Here is a 14,948-nt window from a genome sequence, read left to right as displayed (position 1 = left end):
GGCGGTTGTGGAGTACAACGGTGGCGGTGACCGACCGACGGTGGTGTCATTGACGACGATCGAGGTCAAAGATCAGCGACCGGCGGTGGAGTCATTGCCGACGATGGAGGTATGCGCCGTGTGCATAGAAGCAATGGAATTGGGAGATGAAGTTAGAGAGACACCTTGCAAGCACACATACCACTCCCGTTGCATCCGGCAGTGGCTTGCGCACCATAGTTCGTGTCCAATGTGCCGGCACCAGCTGCGGAGGGACTCTCCGGCGGCGGGGAGGTTAGCCGACGGCGGGAGAAGAAGACGCAGAGGTGGAGTGAGGCGGTTTGTTGGAGGCTTGTTGTCTTGTTTCAACTGTGCTGTTAACAGTCTCGGGGCTGTGACATGGTAACAGCTTTAGCTTTTGGTGTTGTTTTTGGATTCAATTGCTGTGAATATTGAGGGAAAGAATGAATTCAAATTTGTCAATGGTTTCGAGCACTTGAATTTGTCAAAGTCACAAGGCACTTTGTTTGAGCTTGATTTAATCGCCATAATCCAAACTCGGAACTCGTATCAAATTGAAATGCCATTATCCTTTGTTAATATGAAGTGCATGTAACGTGAAATACAAGTATATCTACATGCCAACCGAGTATTTGAAAATACAAGCAGGGAGGAGATGTAATCTCTAATCCCTTGGTCAAAACCAATAGGAGTACAGTCATCTTTCACTCTGATTCTCTCTCACTCCTTGCTTAAGAAAAAGATGTTTGTACCTTGCCATGCCTCTAAAATTGTATTTCTAATCCTTCGAGGTAATGACCAACAATCCCAGCGCTCCTATGATAATGTACTGCAAGAACCAAAACACAAGATATGAAACTAGCTTGTATCAATGAAGTGGTGTTGCATTTCAAAAAAATCCCCAAGCTTGTGGGCTGTTGATGCCCGAGAAATAGAGGGTATTGAAATTTTATTCAAATGAGCAACTGTGAAGAACTTTTTCTAGTTAGGGATATACACATGCGAGAAGCCATTCTAAATTCCAATAAAGGCATACCTTGATTATAGGCTTTTCTGTCATGATAATTGTCACCCAGCCAACATAAGGCAAAAACCTGCAGAAAAGCGAAAATAAAATAAAATACAATACATCTAGAAAATGAAAGCTCACTCGTTTAGCATGAATTGCGTGTATGTACAGATTACACAGTATTCACGAAGACCAGATATGCATATGGGTAACGGATCCATGATGATAGACAGTAGACAGATTCTTCTTGATATCAAACCTCAGGTATCAAAGATAAGTAAAAGCCAATGCTTTTAAACTTAACCAGGCTCAGTGAGAGAGGCAGAGAAACCCCAAAAGTATTAATCTCCTAATTATGACTCAAACCGTGATAGAAGCCATTACTTTTAACATGCACTGAACCATCTCAATAGATAGTTTCACCATATTGAAATGTATGTCGAATAACTATAGTAAACCAGCCTTATACTAGTTTGTGTTTGAGAATTACAGGTGCATCAGATATGTAAGACATACAAAATTAGACTTGCACACATGATTAGAGCTATCTGACTATTTAACATGTTATCGTCTCCACCTGTCAATGTACGTTTCAGTTTCCTGTGTAAACTTCACCTAACAGCTCAGAACAAAGTAAAACAAGATAAAGACATACCCGGCAGCTTTCCCCATGATATGGTGTCTTTGCAACCAACGCTGGCCTGGAGCATAAAGGATTCTATCATCATCAGGATTATTGTCCCCTACAAAAGCAAACCAAGTAACCAACACCACAGTTAGTTCCATACAATGTATGCTAACGAAACAAAACGAAACAAAACCTGAAATTCTGAATCAAGTTAAACATCTTAAGGTATTTCTCTGCCATAATGTAATGACTTCAACATTTCTTTCATTTTCACTTTCTTATAAATTGCAAAAACAGTGGAACAATAGAATGGAACACAATTGATTTGATAAGTCTGTTTACATGAAAATGCAGTACCTTTTGTGAGGACATAATCTTCTCCAGTGTCTCTCCGCTCATGAACCTACCAGAAAGGATTAGTAAGACAAAATATAATCATAAGATGACAGTCATATGCAGTTGTATGATGTCACAGGGTTCTGGTTTCTGAAATGCAGGCAAGCCATTGGTTTATCTGTAAAAGTTGAATGGAACTAAAAAAGAAAAGAGAGGGAGGCAGGGAGGGAGGAAGAAGGTAACCCATCATTTTACCTTAATTACTCGATGAACAATTGGAATTGGACGTCCCTGGAGAGCAAGTAAAAGTTATCTCAGCACAAGTATAGACAAAATAATATACACAGGCCTGTAGCAGAATGCAAAAGGTACTTATAAGATAACCTCCAGAGTGAATGGCTTTCCCAGAAATGGATTAATCAAATAACAAACATTTATCATATATTGGGGAAAGGAGTAAAATCAGAAAAGGGAGCATACATCCACGTTAAACACCACAATTTCTCCTGCACGAATAGGATCCTTGTTCATATGCAGGAACAAAATGTCACCCTGAAAGATATCCGAAGGTCAAGCCAGCAAACAAACAAATAGGAGTAAAAGAAACCACATATGTTTTTGGCTTTTTGCACATTCAATGGTGAATAACAGATAGTCAGGTCCAAAACGAAAAGCAAAGATAAGTCTGTATAAGTTAAACCCAAGAACCAAAGAAAGACTCACATTACTAAACACCATTCAGACACCTTTTTAGCCAAAAGAGTAATCACATTGCAACTAACATGACTAATATTAACCAAGTTTGATCCTCTTAAATACACCATTTCATACAATGTGTACTTCTCAGTCTTTCAATTCTTTCAACTACAAAACACAGTAACTATTCAAATACAGTAAAACTGTTTTTTTTTTTTTTTTTTAACTAAAGAGACTGACAAACTCACCCTAGCAAACCCAGGTTCCATGCTTTCAGAGAGCACAACCACCACAGGTGATTCACTCCCAGTCACCAACATCAGCCCTTTCCATATTATCAGCGCCGAAGTGACAATCAAGCCTGAAAACGTATAGAAAACTCGTAAAGGTGCAATCTTTGAATCTGAAGCAGATAAAGTTGAAGACTTTGAAATGATTTGTATTGGTACTGACCGAAATTGATGGCTTGGGTGAGAGCTTGCCTGATCTGAATGGACTTTATGGAGTCCACGGTGTCCCCGAACCAACCCATTTGTTTAAGCAATGTGAGAAATTGAGAGCTGCAGAGTGGTCTGGTTTCAGAGTTGGAAGAAATTGGTGGTGGTGATATGAGGGATCAAGATGAAGAAGAAAATGGGGATGTTAAAGTCCCATTGGAAGCATTGAATCAAGTTTAAAGTCCTCCATTTCTGGAAAAAGAAAAAAGAAAAAAATAGGCTCTAAATCTTGTTTTGGAGTTTGGAAAGTACTAAACTCTTCACAAAAACGTTTTGGACTTTATGTTTTACACATTGTTAGTCAATTTTTTTTATGGTATTGTCCATACCCTTTGCCTAGTACATCATTCACAATGCACTAATCAGTAAAGTGATTATGCTGTTGGATTACACAAAATGATAAGTGTTTTGATCTATCTATTATGACTAACGTGTTTCGATTTACCTATCATAAAGTTACCTATCATAAAGTGTTAGACATGTAGCATAAAATCGAACAAGACTATAGGTGACATGTAGAATAAGAATTGAATTAGAAAATCATATAAGTAGCTACTCTGATTGTTATTTTGGCACATTTAGTGATATGAAATCTATGACATGATTTTTATATGATATTTTTATTTATCTATTTACTTGGATCAAAACTAAGTCATGAATCAAAAACAACAAGAATAAACGAATCAGTACATATATCATTCCATAAACTCAAAAACTGTCACCTCTTCCCAAACACAATGGTTAAGAAACCAATTAAATTCCTCATAATGAGCCGGTATGAGAATCACGACATAGCCTACACTCCTCACATTGTCAGGAATCGATTCCTATTAAGAAAATAGGATCCACATTCATGCCAAGTAAACACAAGAAAAGTAGAGTCCACCGAAATTATTTCATTCATTGTCATTCCAGTTCCAAAATAATTAAATTAATTATTAACAAAAGGCCTCGCAAACTTTTGTTGCTTTGGGCCGGGGCAACCCGGTTTTAACAAAACGAACCAGGGCACGGAAAACGACGTCGGTCCATCAAACTCTTCTATAAATACCCCTCATACGACAAACGCATTTCTCCTTCTTAAACCCTAATCCAGTCCCCGCTTCCTCGCATCGAAAACCCTAGCCTCCTCCTCAACCCCAACACAATGGTACCCTCTCTCTCTCCATCTCGCTTCAAGATTGCAATTAACTTTCTGGGTTTTTGATTAATCACTTTGTTTTTGCTTGATTTCAATTGCAGACCGGAGAAGCAGTGAACCCTAAAGCTTACCCCTTGGCCGATGGCCAGCTCACCATCACCATTCTCGACCTGGTTCAGCAAGCCTTCAACTTCAAGCAGCTCAAAAAGGGCGCCAATGAAGGTTCGACCCAGATTCTTGTGTAAAGTTTGAGTCTTTGATTTATTTTGTGTTATATGGAAAATTTGGGAACTGATTTGATGGTTTGTTTTTGTTGGGTTTTTCTGCAGCTACTAAGACCCTGAACAGAGGTATTGCTGAGTTCATTGTGATGGCTGCCGATACCGAGCCGCTGGAGATCCTTCTTCATCTTCCCCTGTTGGCTGAAGATAAGGTAATCCTGATTCCATTGCTTTGATGTTGATTACTGTTGCTGTGAGGATTGCTAAACTTGTTTGTATAGTTTAAGATTGGATATGGCATGTGGGTTATGTTTATCGTGTGTGGTATACTAAGACATGGTATTTGTACAGTTAGTGGACTAAGTTTTGGATTTAGTGTTATATTATGTGTACGGTTCTTTTTCGTATTACTTAAAAGAGTTGTTTACTGATTATGTGGAAAAGCTAAGGGAAAACAATGAGTTTGGTTATGTTTTTGGACATGTGCTGTGTTGTATTTGGACTCGAAACAGTTCCATTCTAATTTTATGGTTTGTTTCGTAGATAAACTAAAACTATGCATATCCAACTTACATTTTATTTGTTATCATGTCAGTTGTCTTGATGTTGGTTTGAACAAAGGCATGCTTCTTTATGTGCTTCTATCTTATTAGTTGTGAATATTAAAACCATGCTGCAGACAATTTAGCAACGATAGCTAAGCATTCTAGTTTATGAAACTCTGGATCATAAATTAATATTGAAAACATTATACTTGAATTCACAGAATGTGCCCTATGTGTTCGTGCCTTCAAAGCAAGCTCTTGGACGAGCATGTGGTGTCTCAAGACCTGTCATTGCTTGTTCTGTGACAACAAATGAGGGCAGCCAAATGAAAGTCCAAATACAACAGCTCAAGGTATATCCATCTTACTGTTTTATGTCGACAGCTTGTTATAATTTTTCCTTGTTTGAATTTGATCCTGTCTGCTGCATTCTGACTGTTATTACACGTGAATTGCAGGATGCCATTGAGAAGCTCCTTATCTAAATCAATATCAGAGTGTGGTTTGGTGTGATTCGGTGTGATGGGCCTCTCAAACTATAGTAGTTGCTACTTCAGAGGCTTGGACTGAGGAAGTTGTACTACTAGGAAAAATTTTAGTGTTGACTTGTATTGAAGTTTTATTTCTATTTAACTGCCAAGCAGCCAACTCTAAACTCTATTTGCAAGTATAAGCTATTGTAACAACTTGCATAATATGAATTGAGTTATTTGCTTTTATTCGTGTTTAATTTATTTCCATGGTGAGTGGTTATTATAATTTTGATGGAAAGAGTGTTACATCTTTAAGACCGGATCTCTTACTCTATCAGAAAAGTGGTTAGATGATATTTTTCTGGACCTTTTACCTTTTGATTTTACCTTTTCAATAATATCTTATCATTCGATTTTGATAACATTGCGGTTAGGAACTTAGGAGGATCGATACAAGGATCAGTAAAACAGGACAAGAGGCAGAGGCATAGCCAGGGCTATGCGTCGAGTGGAGATGATCTTGAGGATGATGCGTGCTCGATGATGCATAGCTCGTCAGGTTCGAGTCCGAGGGTTTGGTCAAAGAGGGAGATATACCAAAGAGCAGTGATAGTGTTGTGGTACATGATTGTACTGAGTTAACTGATTTCTCATACATGCTTTGAGAGAGCTTAAAACACTTTTTGCTTTGTTGTTCTTTGATCTCAATTAGCATGATTTGGTTATGAAAAATTGAACATGTACTATAGTCCTTGCAAAGTAGTTACTTTAAGTTGATCCCCTGCACAATGCTAGCAATATGCTTATTCATGTATGTTCATAGAATACAGCTGACTAGTAGATTTGCCTGATTTTTCATTGCTAGCAATATGCAAACCTCATTCAAAGTATAAGTTTTGGACTTATCGGAAAAAAAATGTATTAGTTTTGGAGGATTTGAAGCGTGACTTTGCTTTGAAGAACATAAAATTGAAGACCTTTGAAGAACTTCCTAACAAAGTTGAGCCTGATCTCCGCTTCCAGAGCCAGTTGCACCTGCGTCATTGATGTGATCAGCAATTCTTCCTAGTGTTTCAGAGCGTTCAAGTAGTATATCTTCTAGATTCTGGGTTAATTTTTTCAGACGCGCCAAGGCTTCTTGATGGTGGAGTGGGTCTTTAGATTGGCGCAAACATTCTTCTAGACGGCGGAGTCCATCTTTGAATTCGCGGATGTCTTCAACTACGAGACTGTGTTCCTCTAGTACTTGAGTACCGTACCACCTCAGAAGTTATTGAAAGAAAGATTAAAGAGATACAAAGAGAGGAGAACAAACAAGAACAAACTATCTATAAGTGAGAGCGAGCTGATTGGCTGAAACCCTAAACCCTATAAGTATATCATAATCTGTGCTATTTTGGTAGGATAGGGAAAGAAAAAGATAGCCTGTCATTTTCTCATTTTAGTGGTCAACAGATAGATGAATCAAGTGAAGGACTCACCCAGCTTATAACACCATCTGATGCATTATGTACTTCTGTTCAGACCAAAATGAAAGGGAAAGAAGAAGCAGAAGAAGTATGTGGCAAAGATGAGGGATTCTGGTAAAAATGTGGCAAGAGATATTCAGATATCTGCAATCTTGTTTCTTTAATGCCAAATATGTCTCGCACATTGGACTTACAACGGTATCAGACCAAAAAAAGGAACTTACAACGGTAATGTTGCTTTAGTTAATCAATTAAGAGTTGTCACTTCCGCATAACACACTAATCAAAGGGACATTATTGTTAAGAAGAACCATAACCCAATTAAGTGATTAGTTAATTGGGGCATGACCTTTGCAGACTAGACAACTAGACAAGAAGATATGTAATGGAAGAGGTACCAAGAGAATCTTCTAAAAAGAACAAGAAGAGTACCAAAAGACTATGAAGGGGTTGGATCATGAAGATATTAAACGGCTTAACCGTCCCCAAAGTAAACCAGTGCAGCCTAACCCAACTCCAACACCCTTTCGTTGTTTCACAGTCGCTAAATCACAGACACTAGTGTATCAAAATGTAGTAGCACTTCTGCTAAATGATACTGAGAGATAGTGAAAATGCACCTAGTAACTTCAAAAGTACTACAGAAAGGACTTACACAGCTGGAGATTTCTAGAACAATAACTGTAAAAATGTAAGATGAAGCGTATCAATCAGCAGAGGCAACAACCCCTTTAACATATTCAAGTCAGAGACACGAATGCAAGCTCACAGCCGCACAAATTCAAGCTCAGAGACACGACCACACCAACAACCCCTCAAACCTTAGACTATTTGAGCACCTAGAGGAACAAATCCAGCATATACCAGTATGATATTTTAAAATTATGAATGGCACCATCAATCTTCTTCCTAGCTCCCCAAAGAATGAACCAAGTGTTTCATGTCAACAGTCACAAATTACCCCAGATTTATAAGACTCATCAACTTCACAGATAATTATAATACATGCATTTTAGCACCCTGAAATTGTGGCAATCTGAAACGCTGAACCTTAAAATTCAGGTAAAATGCATATATGCATTGAAACAAGGTCCAAACCAAAAGGAACAACAGCCGGTCACAAACCCAAATGCAAATTCAGGAAAAATTTCAGTCACAAACATTTGTTAAAGTCTACCAGCTCAAAAGGAACTTAACAAACCAAGTCAGTCTAATGCCCATAAACCAAACCAATTATTAACAAACACTACCTCCGCATTGCAGCTAAGACCTATGGAACCTTCTACTAGCCTGTTTTTAAACTCAAAATGGACCTAACAGTCGAATATGAACAAACCAAGTCTTAAGAAACTTCCGTCTAACAGACATCCAAGAACCCTAAACGAAACCAATTATTAACACTACCTCTGGAATTGCAGCTTCACAACTATGGAACCAAAGCTTCAGCTTCATCAACAGCAGTGGCGTCTTCGTACTACTGAAAGTCGTCATCCTCATCATCTGAAAATTGGGGAGCATCTCCACTTGCAGTATCAGGAACAACAGATGGAAGGTTCTCCGCCCATCCTTGGATTGCAGCAGCAGCAACGGACTGAGGACCCTTCGATTCCTTCAATTCTTTCACTTCAAGGCCCAATTCATCCAATCTCAAAAGTAACTTCGCGGTAACAGCATCGAGCTCGGTCTTCTCGGACTTGATCCCTGACTTGATCTCAGTGGTGTCTGACTTGATCTCAGTGTGTCTGACTTAATATCAAGGCTGATACGCTCGAGATCAAGTCAGACACCACTGAGATCAAGTCAGAAACAGGGCCAAGTATGGAAGAACACCTTACACTCACCAGTCACCATTTCAAAATCAAGATTTTATTTAACACGTTACCGAAAAGAAATAAAATTCCAAAAGGAAGCATAATTACAAAGCAAAAGAAAGAAGACGAAGCAAAAATTAAAATGGCAGAATTGGAAGGTTCCTTCTTCCCTTGCACGTTATCGACTCCACTGCTTCTTGGGGATTGCTGTCACCGGAGAAACAGATGAAATCGGGTTCTGGGTTTTGGAATGTGTGTCAAAAATCGAAATTTATGTATGTATGTTTGGGTATGTATCAAAGTTCACATGTTACCGGCAAGATGTGGTCGTGCCGGAGTGGTTATCGGGCATGACTAGAAATCATGTGGGCTTTGCCCGCGCAGGTTCGAATCCTGCCGACCACGCTTTTTTCAGCCTTCCCTCTATTTTCTTTTTCCCCAGAAAATATTAGTACAGTAAAAGATCATGAATAATCAAATGTTACAAGTACCTAATACAAGCCTTCATCACGAGGGACTTCAGAATGTGTCTCACTGTTTTGTTTCACAGAGTCTATATCAGACATGTTCTCTCTCAAAAACTTCATTTCTAATCCTAGGAACTTTGCCATTCTACATATCTCTTCAGACCGGCAGTGAGATTTATCACCTGACGAAAACCCGTGGAGATACAAAGAGCCATCAGCATCACCATTGTCCAACCAACTATATCCCACTTCCTTTCTCACTCCCCTATCTCTCATCTGTCTTCTTATTTTTGCCACCATTTCCCAGTCCCCTTTCTCTGCATACAAGTTGGACAGCAACACATAAGAACCTGATTCAGTTGGCTCCATTCGCATTAAAGCGCCTGCTACTCTCTCAGCCATCTCCACATTCCCATGTATTGTGCAAGCCCCGAGCAAGCTTTGCAACAAAGAAAAACTCGGCTGTCCAGACATCTGACTCATCAGTTCCTCTGCTTCCTCCAGCTTCCCAGCTCGTCCCAACATATCCACCATAGAAGCATAATGTTGAGGAGATGGTACTATCTGATAGTCTTTAACCATTGATTCAAAGAAATGGCGGCCCATCTCAACTGATCCCTTTCTACTACATGCGCTTAGTACGGAAAGAAATGTGATCGAGTCAGGTTTCACCCCTTCTTTATCCATCTGGTAGAACAATTCGACCACCGAGTCATAGTCTCCATGGCCAGCATATGCAGATATTATTGCTGTCCAAGCAAACTGAGTTCTGTGAGGGGTCTCACTGAAAACTCTTTGCGACTCACAAATGCTTCCTCGCTTTGCATACATATCAAGGAGCGCACCTGCTGTAATCGGGTCAGTAACTGATCCAAGTTTTATCAAAAAGGAGTGGCAGCGCTGGCCATACTTCAGAGAAATGTCATGAGCATCACCAATTGCGCTCAACACACTACCAAATGTGTAGTTGTTGGGCGTGGACTCCATAATTGCTGACAAGAATGTCCTCAGTGCATCCTGACACAGCTTGTTCTGAGCATAGCCTGAGATCAGAGCATTCCATGAAATGATTTCTCTGAAGTCCAACTCCTCAAAAACCTTGAAAGAATCATCCATGGACTCAAACTGAGCATACATGGTGATAAAGCTATTGCAGACATTATGCTTCGACAAAAATCCAGTCTTTCTGCAAAACCCATGAATCATAAGGCCTTCTTCCACCAACTTTCTGTTTGATATTGCATGGATTAGTCCAACAAATGTAACTTCATTTGGATATACTCCATCCAACCTCATCTTGTTAAATAAAGAGATGGCATTCTCTTCGTCCATAGAAATCATTGTAGTCCAGGAAATTACATTGCGGTTTTTCAGGTGCTGAAACACCAATCCTGCATCTTCATTGACACCACTCTTTGAATATGTGGAGATCAACACGTTCCCAACTGAAACATGACTTTCATATCCTGATTTTACTGTCAAGCCATGTATCTGTCTCCCGAGTCTTAAGTTCTTCTCATGACCACAAGCTGAAACAGCACTAGTAAATGAGACATGATCTAGTTTCATCCCTTCTCTCACCATTTCAATGAACAGTATAATTGCCTCAAGGCCATGATTTCTCTCTTGAGAGTAACCTGATAGAATTGCATTCCATGAAACCACATCCCTCTTCCGCATTTCATCAAACACATTCCTAGCTTCTCTCAAACGTCTCCACCTTGAATACATACTTATAAGAGCATTCCCAACAAAAACTTCACAATCCAACCCAGACTTAAACACGAGAGAATGCAGTTGCAATCCAAAGAGAAAATCCTCATACTCCCCACAAAACGCAAGAACTGTACAATAAGTCACCGGATCCAAAGCAATCCCATTCGAATGCATCCTGCAAGCAAAACTCAATGCCCCCTCACTCGTCCGAAACCCCGAAAGAACAGTGTTCCAAGAAACTATATCAGTGTAACACATACCATCAAAGATACACATTGCACTATCAAACCTCCCAGCCTTATTGTACATACTCATCAATGAATTAGAAACCGTAACATAAGAAATAAACCCAGACGAAACAGCAAAGCCGTGGATTTGGCATCCGGGTTTTGGGTCTCCTTGGCAAGCCTTGACAGCAAGGGTAACAGTAACTTCATCAATATTACAAGGATACGAAAAATGTTGAAATTGCTTAGTAAAAATGTCGAGGGAAGTAGCAGAAAGGTTCCTGTGCATATAGTTGAGCATAGAGCGGTTAACTGCGGCAGCATCTGGTTGGGGAATTTCGTCGAACAGGTGGTGTTCATGGTTATAAGAATGGAATTTTGAGCAGATTGTAGAGGTTGTAAGTCGGGGCTTGCGTATTCGTTGAAGGGTTTTGAAATTCAATTGGCGGGTAATCATGAGAAACTAATAGGAAGCTGGTTTTGGGTTCGGGAACGAGCATTTCTGATTAGGCAAACATTGAGAGAAACGAGCGCGAAAGTCTTAAACCCTCTCAAAACTCTCTTTTCAAAAGTCTTAAACCCTCTCTAAACGGTGCGGTCCCAAGCCCAAAAGGCCCAATACTCACTCCAAACTCCAAACTCAAAACCCAATATGATACTCATATATCATTATATTGTAATCTTGTATAATGGTTCAGGGTTTAGGGTTTTAGAATGGTATATGATCGAGGTTTTTTTTTTTTTTTTTTTTTTCCCTAATTAATTGATGATCATCCATCGTCTACCTGTACAGAATATGAAAGAGCACCAGTATATGAATATATGATGATCGTTGAATAATTGCCAGGTTGAATATATGGTAGGTGATTGGTCCTCCTCTTGATATTATTGTATAGCAACATGAACCACAAGGCAGAAGAGAGTTCGGTACAAGGCTACAAAGTTACAACCATGCATATACTAGCTTGTGTATAATTATTTGAAATGGTGGACACCATTTGCATATAGTTGTTAAAGGGAATCTCACATGCCATGTTTTTCCAGGCTGCCAAACTTATCTGGGTTTATTTGTATATGATTATGGGTTCTGTAATTAGTCAGGTTTTGATTCATTTTATACTAAGTCAGAGATCGATGATGGTTGAAGTTGAATTAATGCAAGTTTGATTTGGTCTTAGTTTAACCCGCTCTAGTAGCTGTTTCCACCAGAGAGATTAGAATTATATGTAAACTATATCTCAGATCTGGTATTTGGTCAATAATTACAAATATGTAAGAGTCAGACACCAATTATCTAATCAAAGCTAAAACCCTTTCATGATTTAAGAAAGCTTACTCCCATTTAGAAGCAAGTCAAGTTGATCAAACCCTTTCGATCCACTTCAACTCATGTAACTTCATTTTGCGGTTTTGTAATAGCTAAACATTAACGGAGTATCTCAATTTTGAGTGTAAATCAATATATTGTGCGTGTGAATGTGTTTAAAAAGGTTCTTATCTTGTAAATTGATCAAGAGTGTTTTTTAAAAACAAAGCTGGATCATGTATATCAAACTAAAATCAAGTGAAGGCATCCAAATCAAAGCTGGGGAAACTGTTAGTTGAGATGTTTGATCAAATTAATATGCTAAATAATATAATTCTAGTGCTTGTATATAATTTTCCAATCACATTTGTTTTCTAAGGCTGTCACGTTTGTGCCCAAATATCATTTCTTCTTCTTTGTCTTGATTATTAATATAGTCTACACTCTACACTATAGTTGAGTTCTCCAGCTCATTCCACCCAAGCCTCACCCCCCATACCTTACTTCCTTATCCCATATATTTCTTCATCCCACCACCAGTCCACCACCACCTTAATCTTCTTCATCATCACAATGGCAGCTTCCACACATTCCCTCCCTCTCCTCCTCCTCCTCCTTGCCGTCGTCGTCTTCCACGCCGAAGCCCAAACCGCTCCCGCCCCGGCCCCATCCGGCCCACTAAACTTCACCGGCATCCTAGACAAAGCTGGCCAATACACCACCTTCCTCCGCCTCCTCTCCCAAACCCAAGTCGCCACCCAAATCCAAAGCCAGCTCAACTCCACCACTGAGGGCCTCACCGTCTTTGCCCCCACCGACAACGCCTTCACAAACCTCAAAGCCGGAACCCTAAACGACCTCTCCTCCGAACAACAAGTCCAGCTCGTTCTCTACCATGTTCTCCCCAAGTACTACACTCTCGCAAGTCTCCTAACAGTCTCAAACCCCGTGAGGACTCAGTCCTCCTCCCAAAACGGCGGCGGATCTTACGGGCTGAACTTCACCGGATCCGGAGGGAACCAAGTGAACGTGTCAAGTGGGGCGGTGACTACTCAGATCAACAATGCATTGAGGCAGCAGTTTCCGTTGGCTGTGTACCAAATTGACAAGGTGTTGTTGCCTAATGACATGTTCGCTGAGGCGTCTCCGGCTCCTACTGCTGCGAAAACTCCGGCCGGAAGCACCAACACGACGAAAGGGACGGTGGCCGCGGAGCCGTCTACGGATGGGACTAGTGGTTCGAGCAAGACGACTGTGGGATCGTTCGTGGGATTGGCTCTAGGGCTGGCTTTGTTTTTCATGGGGAGCAGCTAGCAGCTAGTAATATAAGCAGTACTATTTTTGTGCAGTGTGATTTGTACCGATCGATCGACCACAATATTCATGTACTTCTTGATTATTATTCCTCTTTGGTTTTGGCATATTTTAATTTTTGTTGAAGGAGATTGTTTGATTGTCAATTATGACTTGTGAATTTTTGCTTTTGATCATCACAACCAGTGCCGGAACTGGTTATGGTGACGGAACCCTCTAGAATGGAAACTTCCTCAGCACTCTGCCAACTGAACGAGTTAAAGCGTCTTGGGAAATAACACCCATGGTTATACATACAAGCTTTTACCTTTACCGTGCATATTTGCATGGTGTTACAAAATCACCTAAAATTAAGGAGTAGTGACTATCTAAAGTTATCAATCTGATTTTTTAAGTGGAATTACAGTTTTTAATCTTGTACTCTCACTATATCCACGTTTATTTTTCATAATTATCTTTTTCTTTGCAATTTATTTATTTATTTAATTTTTTTTTATTTTGATTTTTACTATAATAACCCTAAATTATATTGTCTCAGTTAACGTTATATGGGTAATATAGGATAACATATTTTGGTGAATTTCTAAACGTCTAACTTTATTGTAGTAGAGATACTAAGTGTTTTCTCATATGGATTATAGTCCTACGTACTAGCCTACAATGTAGTTTCGTCGTTGACCATAACATAAAATTTTGTAAATAATAGTAATAATCTGGTAATTATTTTCGAAGAAAATGACGAATTATTGTGGACAGGATATTAGTTTGGTTGGCAAGTTGTATATGGCTTGGCCTTTGGATGAAGCTAGCTATATATATACACGATTAATACAGTGTTAACTAGGTCAAGAACACATAGCTACAGGTATAGAACATGCATATCTAGTTCAAACTAGTATACATACGATTAATGAATTAAACAAAAATGTTGGTATTACTAATCTTTGTCGCGCTCAAACAATGATATCTAGTTCGACTTGCTAGCTTCTATATTGAATTTGGTCTAACACTCCAATATATAGGAAGGCAAACAAATAGAGTAATCATTCTTTGGCCCTGGAATACAATCAGTTGGATCAAAGTTTCAATTCA

At 39.4% G+C, this 14,948-nt stretch overlaps 4 protein-coding genes and 1 non-coding gene across 5 annotated transcripts; 3 read left to right on the top strand and 2 right to left on the bottom strand.

Annotated features, from left to right (window-relative positions):
• Positions 1-550: 550 nt before the first annotated feature.
• On the bottom strand, positions 551-3,425 carry LOC101302099 (signal peptidase complex catalytic subunit SEC11C-like). The gene is made up of 8 exons (XM_004287291.1): positions 3,123-3,425; positions 2,918-3,030; positions 2,454-2,525; positions 2,229-2,264; positions 1,995-2,040; positions 1,665-1,752; positions 1,037-1,094; positions 551-829 (listed from the first exon to the last, which is right to left on the bottom strand). Exons 1-8 carry the CDS (start codon positions 3,199-3,201, stop codon positions 779-781), a joined length of 543 nt encoding a protein of 180 aa, XP_004287339.1. The 5' UTR covers positions 3,202-3,425; the 3' UTR covers positions 551-778.
• Positions 3,426-4,239: 814 nt separating this feature from the next.
• LOC101301807 (NHP2-like protein 1-like) lies at positions 4,240-5,837 on the top strand. Its single transcript, XM_004287290.1, has 5 exons — positions 4,240-4,316; positions 4,409-4,529; positions 4,637-4,740; positions 5,295-5,426; positions 5,532-5,837. The coding sequence occupies exons 1-5, from the start codon at positions 4,314-4,316 to the stop codon at positions 5,556-5,558; spliced, it is 387 nt and encodes a 128-aa protein (XP_004287338.1). The 5' UTR covers positions 4,240-4,313; the 3' UTR covers positions 5,559-5,837.
• A 3,312-nt stretch (positions 5,838-9,149) lies between these two features.
• Positions 9,150-9,231, top strand: TRNAS-AGA. The gene has a single exon. It is a non-coding gene; the product is annotated as a tRNA-Ser (tRNA).
• A 32-nt stretch (positions 9,232-9,263) lies between these two features.
• On the bottom strand, positions 9,264-11,693 carry LOC101299329 (pentatricopeptide repeat-containing protein At4g32430, mitochondrial-like). Its single transcript, XM_004288760.1, has one exon. It carries the CDS (start codon positions 11,691-11,693, stop codon positions 9,318-9,320), a length of 2,376 nt encoding a protein of 791 aa, XP_004288808.1. The 3' UTR covers positions 9,264-9,317.
• A 1,225-nt stretch (positions 11,694-12,918) lies between these two features.
• LOC101301519 (fasciclin-like arabinogalactan protein 6-like) lies at positions 12,919-14,000 on the top strand. The gene has a single exon (XM_004287289.1). The coding sequence runs from the start codon at positions 13,116-13,118 to the stop codon at positions 13,854-13,856; it is 741 nt and encodes a 246-aa protein (XP_004287337.1). The 5' UTR covers positions 12,919-13,115; the 3' UTR covers positions 13,857-14,000.
• Positions 14,001-14,948: the final 948 nt, after the last annotated feature.

The sequence above is a fragment of the Fragaria vesca genome, linkage group LG1, assembly GCF_000184155.1.
Source record: "Fragaria vesca subsp. vesca linkage group LG1, FraVesHawaii_1.0, whole genome shotgun sequence".
NCBI lineage: Eukaryota > Viridiplantae > Streptophyta > Magnoliopsida > Rosales > Rosaceae > Fragaria > Fragaria vesca.
Note: the sequence above shows the minus strand (reverse complement) of the source record. Positions and strands in the feature narration are given on the sequence as shown.